This window comes from Neolamprologus brichardi, chromosome 20 (genome assembly GCF_056152115.1).
Source record: "Neolamprologus brichardi isolate AB-2024 chromosome 20, ASM5615211v1, whole genome shotgun sequence".
NCBI classification, from domain to species: Eukaryota; Metazoa; Chordata; class Actinopteri; order Cichliformes; family Cichlidae; genus Neolamprologus; species Neolamprologus brichardi.
The window spans coordinates 26,821,886-26,843,881 of record NC_142123.1 but is presented as its reverse complement, the minus strand read 5'-3'; the positions used below and the strand labels follow the sequence as shown (position 1 = coordinate 26,843,881).

Sequence of the window (21,996 nt, the reverse complement as noted above, 5' to 3'; positions counted from 1 at the left end):
AACTGTTGTTTTTGTACCGACCATTGCAAAAATATAAAAATGATTTTGTTAATTACCAATACTGTTAATTTAAGGCAGCTGTGGCATAAACCTTACACTGGGTGGTGATCTAATAAATTTAAGTACTGTATGTCAATAAAGAAGAAGAAAAAACAAGGCAAAAGCATAACAGTTCCCTTTAACAGTAGCCATCATATTTCTTTGTTGGTGACGCAAATATGAATATCAATAATTCTTGTTGCTGATGAATGAGCTGCACATTATTCTGTTTCTTGTTTAGTGACGTATCTGTGAGTGGATCTCACCCCGGCGTGTTCAGGCGCCCTCTGCGGTGAGTTTATATATTTCAGCTTCATCAGAACTGGACCATTGTAGCGCTTTTTCTTTTCTCTTCCATTTCAGGTTTCATGGATATGATGGACAGTTCTATCTGTCGGTCTGTATCCTGAAAGGGAACCAGACCTTTAAAAATGCACATTGTTGAGTCACTGATATCCGTTGTTCCTCATGTGTTGCACAAATGCTGCGAAACGGCATATTTTATGTTTTCATTTTTGTAATTTATGCATTTTCGTTATTTATGACAGTCGTGATATTTTCCATTATTTGCATAATTAGGAAAGTTGCATTTGTCTATAGGATGTGTGAATGGTTGTCCTCAAGGAGCAGCTTCTTCTGTGATTTTAATGCGGTTACGGCGAAGAAAATACAACTTTATAAACTATTAGATTGAATATATTTAGGGGATGAAGCTGTATAGAGGCTCCTGTGCGGTTAACTGACTCCCAGCGGGTCCGCTTTCAGCACCCTGGTCAGCGCATGCGGATCTTTTCCTGCCCACAGAAATGAAAACATTGCAGTACCGCTCGACATCGGGTCCATATATTTTATTAACACGCTCCGTAGACGCTTTAATGGGGTCAAACACTTTGCGTCTCATAGCGGATCCACGTCATGACGTTACTGCTTCAGCTGTGAACACCGGGATATGAAAGACGCACGCAAATCAGGACGGGGGCGGTTTTTGCTGTAGAGAAATGTGAAATATCCAGAAAACCGAAAATATCTGTCAGATACTTAAACCTCGGAATCCGGAGGGCTGACGCAGGTTTTTATTTCCTCTGACTCAAAGCCTGGCTGAGCATCACCAGTGGGCCTGCCCGCCCGCCTCGGACTGTGGACGGCATTGTCTGGCCTGCTTCACCTCCACACATCCATCACTGAGAATAAAACAGGACAGGTGCTGTGTCACGGAATGAAGACGCGCCGGAGACGATGGACTGATAATTCACGGTCGCGCAGAAGGGAAAGAAGACGAAGGCGCGCGTTGTGTGATGTGTTTTAATTTATGTTGATGGTTGGTGTGAAATTCAGGTCATATTTTCAACATGTAAACGGCGATGCAGAGTGATGGCGCTCAGGCCTGTCGAGTTATTTGTGTGTTTTTTCTGTCTGTGACGGTCAGAAGCTCCAACTTTCCTCGATAAGGGACACAGGGTTGCCGCTCCTCGTGTTCACGGCGGACCTTGATTTATTAGCCATACAATTAAGGCACGCGGTGAATGCCAAGAGAGGAATCAAACTCTGCACCATCCCCGCATCATTCACGGAGACGGAGGGCTGCTGAGACAGGAGGGAGCGCATCTGCTGCTTCTCATCCCATCGCTTTTGATCAAAAATTAACCACGAGTAATAGAAAATCATTTAATCTCATTTTCTATCGGTTTAGAAGTATTTTTTTTAAGAACCTGTAACCACAAAATACTCATATTCAGCCTGTCGCTGCTTTCCTATCAGTGAAGATGAATCAGTTCATTACTTTATGTCAATAAAGTCCTCATATGTGTGTTTAACTGTGTTCAGGAGGAAAATAAACACAAACAGCATGACGCAAACTGGTATGAGCTTTGTATTTATTATGTTAAAGAGTACAACAGCTTTATCACTTTATACCTTAACTGAAAACTAATTTTTTTTAAAACAACCAAGCAGATAATGAAATAAATTTGAATCACGTTGTCCACATTAAGAAAAGATTTTGATGTAATTATACTTCCAGTATTACTATTTACGGGTACTTTCCTCTTCTGAACTACAGCTTAAATAAAAACACAGATTTTTGTATTTCAGACCATTCATTTTAGAGCTTTTATCACATTATTACTTTTATTACTTAACGAAATAAAACTCTACTAACATGTTAGGCTGTAATACTATAGATGAAGTTACCTAATAGAATGTAAGTATTATGAGTATGAGTATTATGCAAAGATTATAATCCAGTAATATCACACATATGATACAGTGATTTAGATTTTTGTATTCTACTCATATAGGATTTACAAGAGTGGTAATAGTTGCCTCAGTAGACCCTGAAATTTGTCACTATTTCCTGCATCTGTATTTTCATCGGATTAAATATTGATTTCTTCTTCTTGTTGTTTTTGGGTCCTCTCATTAAAAAAAATCCTGGAAACACCTCTGCATTCCAATGATTTTCATGGAGACATCAGATAACAAGCAGCTGATATACTGTAAATAATGTATTTGCTGATTCAAATATGAACTTGTAGAGATCGGGGGTGTGTCTCAAGGAGAAGCTGGGAGTCTTTAGCCAATAAAACACACCCCGTGCAGTCATCCTTTCTGGCTGTAATATTAACCAGAATCTACAAAATCACCTTTATGTTGTGTTAAGTAAAACTGGTGGCTGAGGCCATAAACTCTTTAGGAAAGTGTTTACTGAGGTCACAAGTTAAATTCATAATTTTCCTATAGACCTTTATGTAACCAGACCTTTTCAAACTACAGATGCTGCCCCCTGCTGTTCATTAGAAAGATGGAAGGTTGAAAGTATTTCTGCTGTGGCTTCAGTTTTGTGACCTGAAAGCTACGCTCATCTTTTACATACAGTCTATGGTTCTAATGGTTACTGAAGCATGCTTTTCTGATTTCCCACAGTACCACCTATGGTTCCTCTGTGCCTCTGTTCTGGTCAGTAAAGCCACTAAGCTCTTTTCCTCGCTACCTGAAATCATGGGCTGGGTTAAAGGGAGGAAGCAGGGAGCTAAAACGCCTTGTTTCAGAGGTTGAACTGAAGGGCTAATGCTCAATATAAGATAAGGACTATTTAAAACTGAATGATGCAAAGCTAGCATCGAGTAAATAAATATTTGCAATTAAGAATAATAGGTTTCCGAATTAAGTAATTTTAATCAACATTTTATAAAATGGAATTCCTCCAGAAAACAATCAATGCAACAAGCAAGTCTCTACTCTTGGAAGCTTCTTCTTACCACTTTTGTTTTTGCTATTCCTAAGTCAAAACTTCGAGTTAGTAAAAATATCAGAAAGTTGAGATGTCAACATATGAAGTCAAATTTTTTAAATAATAGTAAGAAGTTTTCACTTAACTGTGCCAGGAGAAAACGCTTTTGTTTTGGTGGAAACAAGCATCCATGCTATACTTGTTCTCTGTTCTCAAACTTGTCACATGTGCCTGTTTCAGCTGGAGGTCACTTCCTGTTAAAGAAGAGTTCTTTCTTCCCACCATCACCATGATCAGTGACGGTGACTGGAGATGTGCCGTATCGATCTCTGAGACGTTCTAATTTTGTCCGCGAAGCTTTTGTGGCAACTTTTTTCACTTTTCAGAAACAAACTGCCTTGAATGGTCATAAAAACAGAAACACAAACAACAGATAAGTATGTCTTTAATAATGAATATGATCAAATCTAAGAATGTGATAGTGACCTCTGATACAATAGATATTTAATTCAAGGGTGACTTAAAACTTTTTTTTGCATAAATTTTCTATAATCCAATACCATTATATAATTCTGATTGCTCCACAGTCCCTCTCTTTTTCTTCCACTCGCATACACACACCCCCACGCACACACCCACATCCACACACAATACAGCAAGCAATTAAAAAAAGAAAATAACAAAAAAAGTCACAAACATATACCATATAGGCTAGTCTCTGCGTTTTCATACACTTGACAATAAATCAGTTAAGTATAATGCTACAGTTAAACATTTTGAGGCGATCTCAGTTAGAAATGCCGGTACATTAAAGCTTACATTTTCCGAGGATGAAGGTTATAGTGATGGAAATGATGAAAAGATTATTATAATGTTAAGAAAGAACAAATAAAACTAAACGACGGGCCTGGCTTGAGTTCTAAAAGCAGTGCATGCTACATTGCCCAGAATTTCATAAACAGAGAAAGGGGGAAGAAAGCAGATCCTGTGTTGATTAAAAAAAAAAAAAAAAAAAAAAAAAATCAACTTAAACAGTATTATTTGAATTTCCATCGTTAAAGTGAGAGCAGGACCACCTTTACGAGCGTTTGATCTTCAGACTTATTTTCCCTGAATCTCTAGCTTGAAAAAAATAAATAAATAAATTGAAGTACAGTACTGGAAATAAAAAATATTCCACACTACCGCTGCAAAGAAACGTTACGGCTCCACCCTGTAATTACAAAATCGCACATTTTCTCAACATTACGTTAAACCTGGTGATACATCCTTCAATATATTCTTCTAACTCTTATGCCTTCTAATGCCACCACCTTTGCACAATTATGTCTATGCATATAGAAACCTTCAGAGACCCCTCACATGAAGAAAAAAAAAACAGAAAAAGAAGGAGGAGGAGGAGGGGGCATGATAGAAGTTATTATTTTGTCTTATGATAATACAAAATACAACTGGCCACATACAGATAGCAGACATTTGTCAATAAAGTTGTTGTTCACTCATTAAGATAAAGCAATACAAGCACTTAACATTTCTCCAACACACAAACCACAAAGTGAACAGTCACTGAATATCAGCAGCATGTTGTCGAGAGATTTTTCCAAACAGACGTGCAGATATTTAGAATTAGTTACCAATTTCAGATGTTCGAGGGTAGCGATAGAGATTTATAAGGCTAAAAAATACAGAAAAAACAATAAAATAGATATTATTGAAGCGATTCATCTGGTGGAACGAGCTTCATCCCTGCACGCATATTGAAGACTGGAACCGGTGGCTCAAATAGTTTGGTCGCAAAAATTAAATAGAAAAAAAATATTCGTTTTCAGATTTTTTTTTTTTTTGTGTTTGTTGGTGTCCTTGTGTTTTCTTTTTGAACCTAGATTTCAGCATGTCCATTCAAACACAACCGTCGGCTGAGCTTTCAGAAGAGACTTCTATAGCTTACTTCTGACGATCCTGAATTAAAAAAAGACAAAAAACATACACATCGTTATCCATGTTTCTACAGAATTCATATTCTCATTCCAACTTTACCCCCACCTGAGAGAGAAAGAAGTAAGATAAGCTTTACCTGATCGATTCGGGATCGACTCTGTATTGAGGCAGGCTCGTAGCTCTGTTAGAAAAAAAAGCACATGAAGACTTAATGAAGTTCTCAGCAGAGAATTATGCTAGGAAGCATCTTCTCAGTCACACTAGAGTAGAAATCTCCTCACGACTAGTTAAATTCAGTAGTTGCTTGGTGATTTGCGGTCAGCAACCAGTTGCAAGTAGTCTGGATGCCCAGAGGTTCAGGATGATGAACACCCAACCGCTGGGCAACCAATTTCAATCACAAGAAGTTCCCTTCACTTCATTAGAAGTGCTCATCTGGTTGCAGGCAGCCTGTCTCCAAACAATTGCAACCACTCAGAGATTGTTGAATGTTTGCAAACAATTGCTGTCTGTTTATAGACGCACACAGGTTGCCTACATGTTGCAATCAATCTGAGTCTTGACTGCAACGTAGTTGTTTGCAGTAGAAGACTTTGACTCAGCTGGTTTAGCTCTGGTTGTATTCCTATAAAAATGCAAAGTCACCAAACACCTGTGTCATTATGCAGTTAAATCCCTGTGCTTGACCTCACCCAATTCAGACCAGCACACCGACTCTCTCATTGACATTTTTAAATCACCATCTCGAGGCACCAAAGTTGCTTTGAAGACAGCAGTTACTGTAAGTACTGCAGACTTAGTGCGAGTCTTCAGAGTACGCTTATCGCAATGGGTGGCAATAATTTTGGTAGTGTTGGGATCTCCAACCACTGTTTTCACTAGTGGGACTGTAGCATAAATGCTATAAATTTTGCAACATAACTTTTATTTAAAATTTAATTACCACGCAATAGGTTTTATGATCCACAATGAAAACTAGGAAAAACCATGAATCTTTACAGCATAATTTACGCAATACATAAATAATAGTGGGCTGATAAACTAGTGACAAACTAACTGTGGACACAGGTGGAAGCCTCATGGCTGAGTAGTCGTTCCTGTTATACTTTTTTAAAGTACACCGCCTGAGGTGCATGCAAATCCCCATGGTCACAAAAAAAACCCCAAACAAAACAGGCGTGCACATGGATATCCACATGAAATCTTGCGCTCACCATCTGATGATGAAATTTATATAAACTGGGACTCGGGTGAACAGGGAAAGTATTAACCAAGAGCAACAGGTCTTCATTCACACCCACAACCATTTCAGAATCACCACTTAACCTACTATACACGTCTTTTTGTATTTTTCTCATGTCTGACACAACTCATGATGAGCTGCATCTGTAGCCACCAAAAGACAACATCAATTAGTATAGATAAATGCACCTGTGCTTCAAACCTTAATAGTTTATCAACCAACTCACAAATCAAGCTTGATTAGTGTTAGCTGATAACTCAGCATGCAACATTCTAAATATGGTCACTTCTGACTTGTTCCTGATGGTTTAATGGGCTTAGTTACTAGTTTCAGGTAATATTATGTGGCTATGTCCATCTTTATATAAAGTCTATGGTTAAGTCAACTGCAGTTAACATAAATAACTCCATATAAAGCAACAGCATCCAATTCGTTTTATTCATTTCATAATAAATCAGGTCAAGTACACGTTTTGTGCACCTTGTTGTAAGACATTAAGAGTCGGTTTCCCAGTCGGTGATTGAACGCAGTCCTAATCTAAAAAGAAAATTCAATGTAGACTACAATAGGAAGTTGTATTTAGTCTAGGATTAGGCATAATCCATGTGTAAGAAAGTAAGTCTACAATAGGATTATGGTAGGGGTGTTGTAGTTTTTATCTGAAGCTGTTTTTACACCTGAACCTCAGTCACCGTTACCAGAGTCAGGTCTGAGCATTGTGCAGAGCTGTCCTTTCTCACTAGCAGCACACAGCAGGAAATAACCTGCGTCAGATGGGTTCTCACTGCTGGAAATACTATTTTTGGTTTAGGCAAGAGAGCTGACTGAACAGAGCGTGCAGAAGGCAGAACACATGACGCCCACTCGCTTGTTGTGAATTCACAGGACAGTTACCTGCATTGTTCTCAAACAGGCACTATCAGACATCATGCAGACCTGGTACCATGAAGCTGGCAGGTTTAAAACCATTTGATGCCTGATCTGAGTGCAGTTGCACAGGTTCTACTGCTGCTCGATTATGGAAAAAAATCCCAAATTTTCTAGTCAATTTTTACACCTGTGAGGAACACCTGTCAAGAAAACTAAAGACAAAAAACTGTATTTTTATAAAGAAAGAAATCCTGTTTCTCACTCACTGCATGTACCCACAGGCTCGAGTATGGTGATACTGTTTATGTGCGCGCTTCTTTGGCCACTTTGAGCCTTCTCACTCTGCACTGCATCACTGGGAGACAAAAGTGAGATGGTCTTTAAATAGCAGATGACAGCAACAATGTCTGATGTTTCCATGCAAGGTTGTGCTGCAAAGATTACCTGGTCACATGTGCTCTTTGTTTAAAATACAGCACTTACAGTGTCCAGAGGGCAGTTAAATATTACCTGTGCCCTTATTTCCACACAGATTATTTATATGCATCTGTCACAGCTATTGTAGGTGCCTGTTCTTAATTTGCACATTAACGAATAATGTGTTGTTGTATCTGTCTGTCTTAAACTGTCTTGAACTAAATAATGTAACTTTGTTGTGCACCTCAATGAGAGAAGGTCTTTAAATAAAGGATTTATTAATGATAGTACTGAGATCGTGATTATTCATTATGATTTCTCACTTTGGAAACATGGATTTAAATAGTGGCTTTATTACCTTCTTGATTATCTTGATTTGCTAATCACAAGAAATTAAAATCGGATCAATTGCAAAGCTCTAGTAACACACAGGACATGCTGTAGAGCATGTGTGCAAACAAAAGTGAAAAGCAAGGGTCCAAAGAAGATATTTTAGTAGAAATGTGAACAAAACATTCCTCCCCCACATTAACTTTTTTCATACAGCAGCAGCAAAACCTTAACAGATTCACTCACTTGTATTTAATATCAAAGACATGTCTACCTTTTTCACCACCTCCTCTTCCTCTTGCTTCTTCTCGTAGTGGGAAAAGTCATCGAAGATGGAGGTGGTGTGTTTGTACTGGGCAATAATCTTGAGCACCTGCTTTGCTTTTTCCAGAGGAACCTCTTGAGTGTCACGCGAGTTGGTGACCGGCTTGTTGTCGTTGTTTTCCAGGCGGATGTGGCGCAGCTGGCTATTGGGCACGTCCTTAACAAACAACCAGTTCACATCAAACTTGCCCTTCCACTTGTCCTGCGCCCACACACCTGCGCTGGTGCCGTAGTCCACCGGCGAGCGCATCTCCGCCACGCCGCAGAAATGCCCGCTGCCATTGACGCTGAACAGCAAGTAGACGGGCCCTTTAGAGTTCATGGCTCTGTAGGCTGAGTCTAGGCGCTTGTTGCCGTGCTCCGTGCTGCACCAGATGGAGTACTTGATGGAGCGGTGGATGTCGTCCTCGGAGTAGCTTTTAATGATAAACACGCGGCCGTTTTTCAGGTTCCAGTCAAACTCCTTGGGGTTGTAGCTATGGGCCGCTCTCAGTTTCTCCAGCACAGGGTGGGACTCTGATCCCAGGTCTGGAGGCCCCACCCCACCCCCTCCATTACCAACACCACCGCCGTTGGAGGAGCCGCTGCTGTCCAAGCTTCCGCCACCGTAGCACAAGTTGCGGTTGCGTGGGGCTACCCAGCGGGTCTGAGGTGTGGGAGCAGAGTTGTGGTTCTGGTAAGAATGAGGAGGAGGCGGAGGAGGGCCCTGCAGGGTCATCTGCTGCACCAGGGACTGGGCAGAATGCAGGGATTGCTGAAGGGGAGGCAAGAGACTGGGAGCATGGGAGTGAAGCTGGGGCTGGTGCTGGTGCTGTTGGTGGTGGTGGGGTAAAGGAGGGGCCATCTTGGTCGCAGTCCCTTTATTGTCCCAAGTATCAATGTCCATGCTGTGTTTGATGGGAGGTGGAGGCAGAGGTCCTCCGACTATAGGAGGCTTGTTCTTGGTCTTTTGTTGCTGCAGCTTGGCAGGTTTACTAGCGATTGCAGCCCACGATGTCGGCTTCGGAGGGGGCATTCCCATCGGTGTGCCACCGTTGCCTGTGGCAACAGCAGCAGCTACACTGCCGCTGCCACCGATCACGGAGCCTGCACTCTTCACACCTGAGCCACTTCCAGTCACGTCCCCGCCTATTTTGAGGCCCAACATGCCCTGCTCTATGCTGTTCATACCTGGGGCCTTGCTTAGGGTGTCACTATGGAAACCTGTCTGGCCATCAGGGACTAAGGTGCCTCCAAGTGAGCTTGGTGGGTAGCTGTAGCTCCCCCCGTAGGCTGAGCTCTGAGTCTGCTGTCCCTGAGAACCACTGGTGCCCCAGGCAGAGAACGCTGGATTCTCTGGGAAGAAGTTAAACCTGTGAGGGTAGATGCTGCTGCTGAGCCCGCCCGGCTGCCCAAACACCGTGTCGTGCATGAAGTGGTGGTCTCCATTGCTGAGCGGGGCATAGGGTGTCAAGTAGGGAATCGGTGGATCGCCTCCTGTAGACCAAGGAGCCTCACTGAGAGGATAAGGAAATCCAATAGAGGGGGCATAGTAGCTGGACAGGTAAGGGTCTGTCATGGACTGATAACTGTTATTCTGCAAAAAGAAACAGAAAAAGATCCTTTTAACAAAATCAAAGTAAATGTTTTGCTCTTTCACCCTTTTCTCCACACTCCACTGTCCCCTACACCTTACACTCTGTTATACTGAACCGCTTTAATCACCTGATAATTGCCGTGCTGATTCCACTCCATTTAGTACGCCTTTTAGTAAGGTACTTTATTTTGCTTTGTTGAATTTGAGATATTTTACTTTCCTCTTCTCAACTTGACTCACGGATGCAATCGTGACTCATACGTGATAATAGGAAACACCACTTATAAACCCACAGGTCACGCTGTTGAACAAAGCAAACATTATGTCACAAAACAAACCAGCATCCTCCTCTGTCACGCCAACTTTCTGCATGTCCTCCGTCACTACATTGTCTTTCTTTTACTGTCTTCTTCGTCTTTTCCTCCTGCTCCATATTCAGCACCCATCTATCCAGTCTACCCACCATCCCTCTACTGCACATGTCCAAAAACCATCTCAGCTTTGCCTCTATAACTTTGTCTCTGAACCAATCAACCAGAGGTGTCCCTCTATTCAATTCCAATGAAAACCTTACTTAATGACACCACTGAACAGCTTGCTGGGAAGAAAATATGCTAATCAAGGCTAACTGGTGATTTTACCCAGAGACAAAACAATTTATGCCACAAAGTTGGGAAGAGTAATTTCAAATGGTTTTTATTTGAAAGCTGCATTTAAACATTAATGCTAATGAGCTAAACAATCATTGTTTAAAGACAGCAGCCCAAAAAATATATATTAGTGTTGATTGTATAGTCCAAATATTTATGTTTAGGTATGAGAGTCTAAGATCAGACTTTTTGTTCCTTTGGTCGTGCAGTTTCATTTTATTTTATTTATTCTTTAATGATGACATTAAAGAGTTTTATATTTTTTATAATGTTAACAGAAAAACAAGTCACCAGATTTTTTGGTCATACTGCCCACCGCTACACTGATTCAAAGTTATAAGAGGATAAACCTTAAAATCCTAAAATCATTTTATTTTTAAGGTCTCCAAAAAGTTAAAAGAAACAGTGACCCCATCGTTTTCCCTTTCAACAGATCTAACATGCATATGTGCGCACATTTATATTTAACCAATGTGATCATATGTTAATTCTTTTACTTCCTAAAACTCAAAGACTAGTTTGGCTATATTACATTGTTATTATTCAGTGCTTTCCCTCTCATCACTACTTTTGAGCTGCTGTAACAGGTGAATTCCCCCCTGTGGGATTCAATAAAGTTTTCCTACCTGACTGGACTGGCCGGTAAGATAGGGCTCAAAGTCATTATCATGGACAGCATCCTTCTGATGGAGGGAGCCATTCTGCACCGAAACTGAAAAGGCTGCAATAAATAGAATCAAAGTTGCACATGGGAACTTATACACACACTTTGAGAAAAAAAAAAACAAAGCTAAAAAAACAAACAAACCCATTTTTAATATTATGACACCTCATGATATATTCACATTGCAGTTAATAATGATACAAACTAAACACCAGCATGTATTCACTCTAAATGTACAAATAGGTTTCCAAAAGATGTGCACTTTGTGCTACACAGCTGTAGACAAATGAGAGGAGGTCAACGTGAATGATGAGTACTGAGAATTAAAATTGATTTTTCTGTCTTCCTGATTGATAAATATAGCATTTAGGAGCTGACCTTTTGAAAAATGTGAGGTACCTTAATTTTAAAAGATTTTTGCAGTGGTTATCACTATTACAAACCGCTACAGAAACATGTTCCATATTAGGTGGTGATGCACTCAGTAATAAGCCTGCCAGGCCAGTTTGTCCCCCTCTAGATACAGAAAACATCTAGAGATCCATCATCTCTTACCTTTGCTTGCATCTTGTCCTTTCGATGTCTTATCAGTCGTTTTGGGAGGATGAAAAAAAAAGAGAGAGAGAGAGCTTGTGTGGGTCACGACTGGAAAATTCAGAGCATTAAGACATCAACCTAGCCTCACACTGAGATGTATTCAGACATTTCCTCCGAAAAACCTCACTGACAGATAAAAAGCATCAGCGCTCGGCGGTGTGGTATGTTAGGGCCACTCTGATACCCACTGGGAGCTGTGGTCCAGGCCTTGGTTTGTTACCAGCAGTGAGTAGTTTTCCAGCTATCCTTAGCTTGCAGCGGGGGCATCGTCTCCAGAGAGGGGTGCACACCATGCTCATCTCTCCTTCCTGCAGAAATATAAACCCGAAGCTGAAGGTATCCCCTTCGTTGCTGCTTACCTGAGGGTCAATGCTAGCGGCAGACATCATTCATTCACCAGGTGCTGTGTTAGACTGGAGCTCCGATGAGACGTGCCGTGTGTAAGCTGCACACTCCGCGCTGTGGAGAGGCTATTAGCCGGAGAAGCTGGCGGCTTGCTCTGCGTTACTTTGCTGCTAACAGTTAAACAGAGTTAGCAGCAGCTTTTAGCCGGTGTCTCTACTCAACCCGGACTGTTTGCTCCTCGTAGCCCTGCTGGCACTCCGCGCTGCCCTGTCCACATTAATCCAGCGGGGCTCCGATCCGCTCCGACCCCCCTCTCTGCTAAATTAAAACCCGACCAGCCTCGGTGGCCCTGCTTCACTTGCCCCAAACGGCAGCTTCATCCGGGGTCTGCGGGGCGGAAATGACGCCGCTAATGTGAAAAACGCGTCCAAGGCTACCTAGCAGCAGAAGTAGCAGAGCGAGCTCATGTCATTAATTTCATTTTTTTTAATTGAAAATAAATTAATTGATTAAAACATTTCTTAAAGGTATGGATTCTAATTCTAATTACGGCTTTTTAAGAAAACCTTTTTTCTAGGAATGGAATTTTTTTTTCCTGCCACCGATTTTTTTTTAAACTTACTAATCATAGGTCAAAAATCAAGTTAATTTAAATTAAAAAAAATTCTCAGAAGTTATTTGGATTTTTCTCATTAGTTTTTAGTTAAGTCGAACCATTTGAGATAATACTATGGAATCCTGACATATGCATGACAAAAAATGTTTCTATAGGTCCATAAATACATAAATAAATCAGTATATCTTATCTTTAAACACAACATATATCAAAATAACCTAAATAAGTGGAACAGTGTAAACTGTAGCTCAATAAAATACAATCCAGTATGACAAAAGAAATCTCTTAAGGGGAAAAAATATTTGAAAGCTAACAACAAATAAATAAATAAAAAATCAACTGAAAATGGTCCAAGAACACTATACTTTAACACTATGTTTAATAATAATAATTTCCAAAATATGGGATGAATAATCAAATTACAGTCACTTACATTCATAATGCTTTTTTGTGCAGTATATGGTACAAAATCATCTAAAGTAAATGACAACATTGCTATATTACTTTATTTTTTACTCTTTCTTTTATTACTGTTTGGTAGTTTGGTGATAAATGAAACATATTTTATAAGTTCACATAATTAATTTTAAATGCAGCTAGCATTTAAAGCTGTCAGTGTAACAAGTACAACATTTTTTTTTTATATCTAAACTGTACACGAGACAAAATTGCACACAAAGAAATGTAATCTTAAGTAATGTACAGTACTTGAGTAAATGTACTTACATTTCACTAATGGAGGTAAAACTGTATATGAATGAATAAACATTAGATGAACATTAGCAGTAATCCAGTATAAGGCAAATTGTGGACACAGTTTATTCCACTGACTGAAAACACACATTATACACATTGGGGTCCTCCCTTCTTCTAATTGAAATTACACATAATAATAATTTGTACATTTTATGAAACATCAGAAAGAACACCAGCTGCATATGTACAAATTTAGAACCACAGTATTCTGTCAGACAGCCGAACCTACAAACAGTCTTTCACATACATGCCGAGAGGTAGCGTTACTACGGGATAAAACTAGAAAATATCAACATGCAATAGACCGGAGACTCCTCTTTTGAATCAGGCCACAGTGTGAGAAACGTACACAGTGAGATTTGGCATCTCTGTGTGAGTGTTATTGACCATGCCAGAGATGATGCACTATCAGACTCTGCAGAGTTGTTTGATCTTCTTCTTAGTTCCTTCTCAGCTTTTCACTTTCTTTATTTATAATCTAAAAAACAAAAAACATAGGAAATGCATTGTGCAGCAGAGGATGGGCCTAGCTTAGCTTACATGAGTGCAAACAAATGTGGACTACTTACCAATGGATTGTAAAACTAGAAAAGCAACTTAGAGGGTTTGGATGGATGGTGAAACTCACCAATGAAGTTGACTAAAATAAACATAAAACAAAATGAATGAAAGGCGTGCATAAACATGCCGTTTCTTTGTAATGGATTGTTATCCAATAAATTAGATAATGTAAGAAAATGAGATTGTATTTGACACTGATCAGGAGGACACTTACAGCTGTCATCCTCTTCTGAAAATGTGCTGGCCACATAGCAGGCGTAAACAAATCCCGGGAGCTGTAGGATTATCACAGAAGCATAAGAAAAAAACAGCATATTTTAAAATCTTCTGTCTTTTAATATTAATGCAAAACACAAAGCAGACAGTAGACTTTGCTGACAGCGAAAGATTTTATGCCTTAGTGGGAAAAAAAACATGTAAATAATAACTTACCTCTTAATTCCAGTTAGCTATCTTATTTGCATTCCTACTCAGAGAAACTATCTGTCTGTAGATGTTCTCTTAAAGTATTACACAAGAAATTGTTTTAGATATTAATGGTTTAAAATCTCTGCACACCTGAATGAACAACAGGTGTGTAGGAGGAATGAATTTGTATTGAAAAGATTCATTGTAACCTCTGCACTACGTCTTGCTTGCCATGACTTTATTAAATCAAAACCTTTTTCTCCAATTGACCTTCATCAGCTAGAAGAAATGTTCACATAAGGACTCAAACACAGTTTAATATACATGTTTACCAGCATACACCTTAAGGCGATTTATACTGTACGGTAAGGACCCCACAATAATACAGAGAAAATATCAACTAATCAGATGACATCATGTGACCAAGTCTTCAGTTTAATAGTGATTGGGTCTTCAATATGTGGAGTACAATCAAAAAGTTGCCATTGAGCTGCCAGAAATTTGGCTATTCTTAACTTTCTACCTTTATGTTCTATTAGGACCACTTGCTCGTGCATTTTAATGATTTTTAGCATGCACCTCAAAATAGCATCCACTTTTTGCATCAACTTTTATGTTTATCACTGCTAATACTCCTGATACTCAGAGAGGAAAGAGCAGCATTCAGAGGAACAGTTATGTTTCAAAGTGTGAAGGAAGCACAGACATGACTATACTGGTCATTTTCATGATATTCATAAAGGTTTTGACCCATGAATGCACCCTGCAGGTTCAGACTGTTATGTAGATTTATGCTTTAGTCCCCTGAGGTGTTTGAGGCTTTCACGCCTGCTTACAGGACACTGAAGACTTAATCTTTGTCCATCTGCTCTACTTGCAAGTATGGCTTCTTGCAATTCTACAGTATCTCCTTCATCAACATGAAATTTAAGTTGAGCACAGAAGGAAAATGCACAAGTGCAAGTGGCCAAAATAGGAATGTGTGAGGACACTACTAGAAGTGAAGATCTGCCAAAATCAAATCAGACCTATATTTTTTTTTTATCAATGAAAATTGAGGCACTTGTAATAGAGTCCAGAAGACCACAACCAACCACTGGTATTTCAAAAACACAACCTTTCCTAATCATAAGCAAACCTGAAAAACATGTTTTATAAAAGCAGAATTTATGGCAGAGCTGCTGTGTTGAGTGTATTTAGCATATGCAATACTTTGTGTAAGGAAGTAGGCCTTCATCAGGGTCCCCTAATGAAGGCCACAAGCCAAAACACGTTGGTCACTTAATAAAGTTTTCTATTACTTTAAGTGTCGCTGGAGTCTCCACGACATCTGATATCAAACAGACTCAACCGTCAATTTTTTTATATTCTGTTTGAAGTGAATAATTAAAACTATTTTTAGTCACGTAAATTAACCCAGTGTTCAAACGAAGTGCTGTATAAAAAAGACATAAATATAGTTTCATTAATTGAACAAAATTGAAATAAATCACACCCAGAAGATTGAACTGGCTTTAAAATATTTTCAAAAACAGGACCTAATATCGCAGTAATTCACTTTTGTAGATAATACACAAACTGAAAGTATGTACCAGCTCTCTCTAGTGTGATAATATGATGTTATTCTTAAATATCAGCTCTGTTACTAATCTACAGATTGTGTTGCTAAGCAACAGTAAGTTCCCAGGTGTACTGATGCATGCTTATTAAAATTAAAATTACATTAAATAATATATAAATACAGTTATATCCATAAGTTTTGGGGTAATGACACATGTTTTTTTTTTATTTTTGCCATACTATTTTATTATTTGGTTTTGTTGTCATGGGGTGACATATGCTGATCTTATTTTTATGGATTTCTGGACCAGTGTAGCTCTAATGACATGAAAAAACAGCTTTTCCACTTGTGAAGGCGACATCTGGCAATGGTGCCATTTCAAAGTCTTGTTAAATGAAGTGTTGAACAAAACTAAAGACTCACTGATACGAGGAGCTGGATGATGCAGTGCAGGATTTCTATGTACTGGTATTCCAGCCAGCAGCTCAGCACTGTGGTAAGCTCTGGATTTTGCTGGTTCTTCCATCCAGCAGAGGGAAGTCTCTCGCTTTCACATCCCGGCCCATTCTCCTTCCACCAGGAATGATGTGAAGATACACCGAGGGACAGAATATCATCATCCTTAAGGGAGCAAACAGACAGGTAGTAGTTCATTTTGTTAATATTATTAACCTCTTAAGCCCCAAGCCTAACTTATCTCCTGCCTTTTGCCCCCGTATCAGGGGGCGTTGCGGCTTAAGAGGTTAAGCCTGAAAAGCAGCACGATATCCACAAAATTCTGAAAACATAAAAAACTCAATACAGTACAAATTTAATTCTGACTTTAGTGAAAATGAATCCATGCACTAAGAACCAAGTCTTATTTCACCTAATTTGACTTTTTGTCCTTTTTCTTTATGCACCAGTCACGTAAGAGTGTTGCTACAAGCATATACTTACCAGAAATGTTATTAGGTACACCTTGCCAGTACTAGGTTGACCTTTGCCTTCAGCCCAGCTTTAATTCTTCATGGCATAGCTTTAACAAGTTACTGGAAACATTCCTCAGAGATTTTAGCCCATTTTAACACGATAGCATTACACAGTTGCTGCTTTCATTCCACCACATCCCAAAGGTGCTCTTTTTGTGATCTGTTCACTGTTTAAGTACAGCAAAATAAATTTGAGTTTTGTGATATGGTGCGTTATCCTGCTGGAGGCAACCATCAGAAGATGTTTACACTGTGGTCATAAAGGGATGGACATGGTCAACACTAATACAGAACTGGTAGCCTGTTATTTATTTATTTAATCAATGGTAAATTGGCAATAAGGGGTCAACGTGTGCCAAAACAAATATCACCCATAACACTACACCATCAGCAACCTGAACCGCTAATACAAGGCAGGATGGCTTTATGCCTTCATGTTGTTTAACCTAAATTCTGACCCTATTCTGAATGTTTTGGCACAAATAGAGACGGGCAACATTCTTCTAATCTCCTGTTGTCTGGTTTTGGTAAGCCTGTGTCAATTTTACCCACATTTTCTAGTTCTTAGCTGACAAGAAAGACACCCGGTGTGGTCTTCTGCTTCAAGGTTTGACATGCTGTTCATTCAGAGATGCTCTTCTGCATACGTTGGTTGTAACAAGTGGTTATTGAAGTATCCGTTGCCCTTCTACCAGCTCAAAGCAGTCTGCTTATTCTCCTCTGACCATATTGTCTTGACCATGTCTACATGTGTACATACATTGAGTTGCTGTGATGTAACTAGCTGATGAGACTTGCATTGCTACATCTTCAAATTGATAAAACAGACTAACACTAATAAATATTGCATAACTGTAGTGATCCAGTTATAACGACACTACACAGGGATGATTTGCAGGAGAAATGCCTAAGAAATGTTTTACTCGACCAAATGTTACATTTTAAATCAGTGAACAGAATCCAACCATCATTAAAATTAAAATACAGCATTGTTTGTATTCGGGGAGCTAAGACAAGACTGAATGACTGACTTGAAAATTATTCTGAACAGTTTTATTTTTAACATTTGTCATCATTTCCCTAAATTATAATTAGGGTTTGGTCTTCCCGAGTGCAGACAGTGTACATAAACAACTTAATGAGACTTGTTTGCGGCTGAGGATAGGCACATTGCTGTAAGGTGTCTGTCACTCTGAGTCTGTAATTGGAGGCAGATCTTGAAAGGAGTGACATGGACAGAGCTGAACATTGTATTTAGGAGCTCTTGGTCCCTAATTACCTGACAGGTACGTGACCATTAAAGTTACCTTTGAAAGCCCTCCCAAATCCAGGTAGAGACAGCTCACAAAGACATTCCAGCCAACCCACAACAACGTCCACAGCAGGTACTGAGAAAACAGAAGCACAGAATTACACTGGGAATGACAGCATGGACTGAGGTTGAGGTTGGCTGGGCTGAGATGTAGTGAAATATATATAATATATATATATCACTATATAATAAAAAGTATATTTTTTTCCTGTTAAATACAGTAAAGTTATACTGCCAGGACATATTCAGAATAATCCAGATCATCCCAGCTCACTGCTGCTTGGTGTTATTATACTACTCAGCTTTCTTACAAACTTAACATGAGATGGTTTTGGTCACAAACACCATACCATACACTACCAGCACAGTTAATGCTGCATAGCACAGGGAGCTGCTTTTTTCCACCGACTACATGATATTTTGTGGGGTTTTTTTTTTTAATGTGTTTCAACATGTTTTTTAATGTCTTACCCTTTTTTTGTCATACATTAGATGGAAAACAAAGGCTGAAACCCTCTGTCTGTGCACAAAATACTGATCATTTTAGTGCTTAGCTTGGTACAATGACATGAAAATGGGAGAAAATAGCCTAGACGGCACTTCAAACTGCACTAAACAAACTGCATCTCGTTTTTGTAATTCTCGCACAAAGGAAGTGTAAAAGCCATTTTTAGTGGTTTATTCTAGTATGTTGTTTTCTAGTAGGACTCGTTTTGGTTATTGGCTGTGACTGTGTATAAAAAATGAGTATAGCTACAGTTACATTACTCATTTGTTTCTGGACTGCATCTTGAAGCATCTGGCTGCTGTTATATTGATTTTCAGAGCTAGAATTAACCATATTTTAACGAGAAGAGCAAAGTCATCAGCAAGATAACCATTAAATATCACTGTTTATCATAAACACACACACACACACACACACACACACACACACACACACACACATATATATATATATATATATATATATATATATATATGTGTGTGTGTGTGTGTGTGTGTGTATATATATATATATATATATATATACACACACACACACACATATATATATATATATATATGTATGTATGTATGTATACATATATAAGATAATATTGTGAATAACTGTGCAATTATTCTTTTTGCAAAGCTTTTCTCAGTTCTGGCTGGTGGATTATCTCTTTGTGTTCGTACACTTATGCTTGAGTGCAATTTATTACTGAACTAAAGCATAAACTAAAATCAAAATAGATGAGTTATAAATAACTGATACACACTGCAGTTGTTATGAAAAGGGGAAAATACCTATAGGGACATTTTTTAACTTTTGTTTTTAGTTTTTTTGTACCAGGCTTTAAACACATTAATAAAAACATTTTGATATGGAAGTCAAAGGGGATTGATTTGCTTTTGGAGTTAGCGTCTAGTGGTCATTGGAGGAACTTCAGCCTTTGCACAATTGAATTTTTCAGCCCTGGAAGTGGCCACTCATATATATCTCACATATAACCAGCACTGGCATAATAGAGAGGCCTCAGCAGTTCAAACCAGACCACTGTGCCCACTCAGCGGAACTCTCCTGATATACTTCAGCTGTAAGTTACACTGATTCATAACAGTTTGGTAATGAAAAACGTAAACGCCCATAACACAGATATGTTTCTGCAGTGCTAGCACAATTTAATTATTTGGTTCAGAGTATCTTACTGTTTCTGCAGCAATCGTGGTAACCAGTATGACAAAGGAGCACGCTGAGCGGACAGGGCCTGTGCAGGTCAGATTTTGGAAAGTAGCCCTCATGTCTCTTAAACTAAAAAGAGGTCAGCTTGAGCTGCTTGTTTTAAAGCACGACCCTTGTGCTGAAGATATTGTGCGCTCACAGTCAGCTGCCCCAGTGTGTGGGGAGTTCATTGACCTGTTTCTGCACCTTGAGAATTTGTCCCTCCTGTTTTCCATCCTGCATTGCCCCTGAAATATAAGACAGATAATTTTGCACTCTTCTGACTCCTCTGTCAAAGTTGGTTGCCATTCTAGTTCACATGGTCTGCTGCCAACTCCGGATATAACATGTGATTTAGCTGTGGAGATGCTGGTAAGTCGAAATAAAGTTAGCAGTCATTATATTGAGCTACACTAACCACCAGACTACTGTGTATTCACAGTAGTGATCTTCTTGAGGGGAAGCTTGAACAAACTTTTTTATGACAAACCAAAAACAGCTGTTTCTTATGAGACAACACTCAGTATTAGACTTACCATTATAACGTAGCGTGATCTGTACTGGACTGCACCAAACAGGCCAAGGATGACCATGATGATGTGAAAAAAGTTGATCATGATGGGAGCCCACTGGTAGCCCAGAAAGTCAAACACCTGCCTCTCCAGCGCTGTAATCTGCAAAGCAGAGTTTTAAATGCATTTTAAAACAGCAGTGAGTGTCAGTTGAGCCTATGCTGCCATGGCTTGTTAGACCATGATCTTTGACCTTGTTTTTTTTTTTATAAGTTTCCAAGGCAACTGAGCCATGGGAGACAAAGTATTCTCAGGGAAATACAGCTGGTTTATAGTGTCATGTCCTCTGGGGTCACAGTCCCAGTGAGCCATAAAGGGGGCAGGGTGGGAAACACGGAGGAGGAGGACAAAGTGGGAGCAGCCCTTTATTGTGGTGGTGGGGTCACTGCTATTCTCCACCTTCAACTAAAATTTAAAACTACAGAAAATAAATGATTTGCTGTAGTCAACAAGTAGTAGCCTACTATTTTCATTACAGCCTATTCTGCTAATTGTTTGATCTATAAAATGCCATAATGCAGTCATTTTCAACTGGCCGAACAAAAGTCCCAAATAAATTGACTTTACTGTAACAGAAGCGCTAACAGAAAAAACAAAAACAAAAAACAAAACGGCAAATAATAAAAGAGCAGTTCATTTTGGCGTTTCTGCTTTTTAGATTTTACTAGCAAATTTTACTATAATTTAATTTATTACCAACTGTTGCGGTATAATTGAATGACAAACCTGAGTTAATGTGAATGAAAGAACATGCGTAAAACCGTTTAACCTGCCACAGTTTGCCTTAAATGGTCTTAAATTTAATATAGTCTTAAAAAACTGGAGCCTTAAAGCTTAATGCTGCGGAACTTATAAACAACAAAGAAGTGATTCAAGCATAGCAGTCATTAACATGCCGTTTTAAATAGCATTTTTGCTGTTGTTGTTGTTGATTTTTTCTTTTAGGTTGCTTTGAGTTATTAAAGGGGAAAGACAGCAGCTGGCCTGATGCCTAAACACATGTGTTTATGTCGAAGCATCATGTGCGAAAAGCTCTTACCAGCTGCAAACAACACAGGAGGATCAACATGCATCGCGCCGAGCAGCACCCCATCTTCTTCTTCTGCTTTCTGCCCCCGCTGGTTTGATGATGGTGGTTGTGGGGATGCGGATGTGGATAATAAGAATTTTTTTAATCCGCTCAAACACAACAACCAGACCTGTGAAGCTTCACACCCAGTGGCAGACTCTGTGAGGAAACGTACCTTTACTCCACGAGTAAAACACGGAGGCTGCTGCGCGAAAACTACGGAGAAGGGGGAGGGTAGGCTGA

At 39.3% G+C, this 21,996-nt stretch overlaps 2 protein-coding genes across 5 annotated transcripts; both read right to left on the bottom strand.

Annotated features, from left to right (window-relative positions):
• Nucleotides 1-3,696: 3,696 nt before the first annotated feature.
• On the bottom strand, nucleotides 3,697-12,606 carry ythdf1 (YTH N6-methyladenosine RNA binding protein F1). Its single transcript, XM_006794117.3, has 6 exons — nucleotides 12,237-12,606; nucleotides 11,836-11,863; nucleotides 11,243-11,337; nucleotides 8,341-9,966; nucleotides 5,343-5,387; nucleotides 3,697-5,227 (listed from the first exon to the last, which is right to left on the bottom strand). Exons 1-6 carry the CDS (start codon nucleotides 12,264-12,266, stop codon nucleotides 5,213-5,215), a joined length of 1,839 nt encoding a protein of 612 aa, XP_006794180.1. The 5' UTR covers nucleotides 12,267-12,606; the 3' UTR covers nucleotides 3,697-5,212.
• Nucleotides 12,607-13,219: 613 nt separating this feature from the next.
• nkain5 (sodium/potassium transporting ATPase interacting 5) lies at nucleotides 13,220-21,975 on the bottom strand. Of its 4 annotated transcripts, XM_087833526.1 has the most exons (8): nucleotides 21,929-21,975; nucleotides 21,724-21,802; nucleotides 20,649-20,786; nucleotides 18,403-18,483; nucleotides 16,548-16,745; nucleotides 14,370-14,430; nucleotides 14,164-14,234; nucleotides 13,223-14,072 (listed from the first exon to the last, which is right to left on the bottom strand). In XM_087833526.1, exons 2-7 carry the CDS (start codon nucleotides 21,775-21,777, stop codon nucleotides 14,179-14,181), a joined length of 588 nt encoding a protein of 195 aa, XP_087689652.1. In that variant the 5' UTR covers nucleotides 21,778-21,802; nucleotides 21,929-21,975; the 3' UTR covers nucleotides 13,223-14,072; nucleotides 14,164-14,178. The 4 variants fall into 4 exon arrangements, with proteins under 4 accessions (XP_087689654.1, XP_087689652.1, XP_087689651.1 ...); XM_087833525.1 differs by having other exon boundaries at nucleotides 21,724-21,968; XM_087833528.1 differs by lacking the exons at nucleotides 20,649-20,786; nucleotides 21,724-21,802; nucleotides 21,929-21,975 and adding an exon at nucleotides 20,100-20,250 and having other exon boundaries at nucleotides 13,220-14,072.
• Nucleotides 21,976-21,996: the final 21 nt, after the last annotated feature.

Excerpts from the sequence above, each read along its gene's own strand:
- ythdf1 (XM_006794117.3), bottom strand. The coding sequence starts at position 12,266 with ATGATGTCTGCCGCTAGCATTGACCCTCAG. Across the intron at positions 9,967-11,242 it reads TTACCGGCCAGTCCAGTCAG|AATAACAGTTATCAGTCCAT; the intron begins GTAGGAAAACTT and ends TTCTTTTTGCAG. Across the intron at positions 5,388-8,340 it reads AAGAGGAGGTGGTGAAAAAG|AGCTACGAGCCTGCCTCAAT; the intron begins GTAGACATGTCT and ends TTTTTCTAACAG.
- nkain5 (XM_087833526.1), bottom strand. The coding sequence starts at position 21,777 with ATGGGGTGCTGCTCGGCGCGATGCATGTTGATCCTCCTGTGTTGTTTG. Across the intron at positions 18,484-20,648 it reads GATCACGCTACGTTATAATG|TACCTGCTGTGGACGTTGTT; the intron begins GTAAGTCTAATA and ends CTGTTTTCTCAG. Across the intron at positions 16,746-18,402 it reads ATTTGGGAGGGCTTTCAAAG|GATGATGATATTCTGTCCCT; the intron begins GTAACTTTAATG and ends TGCTCCCTTAAG.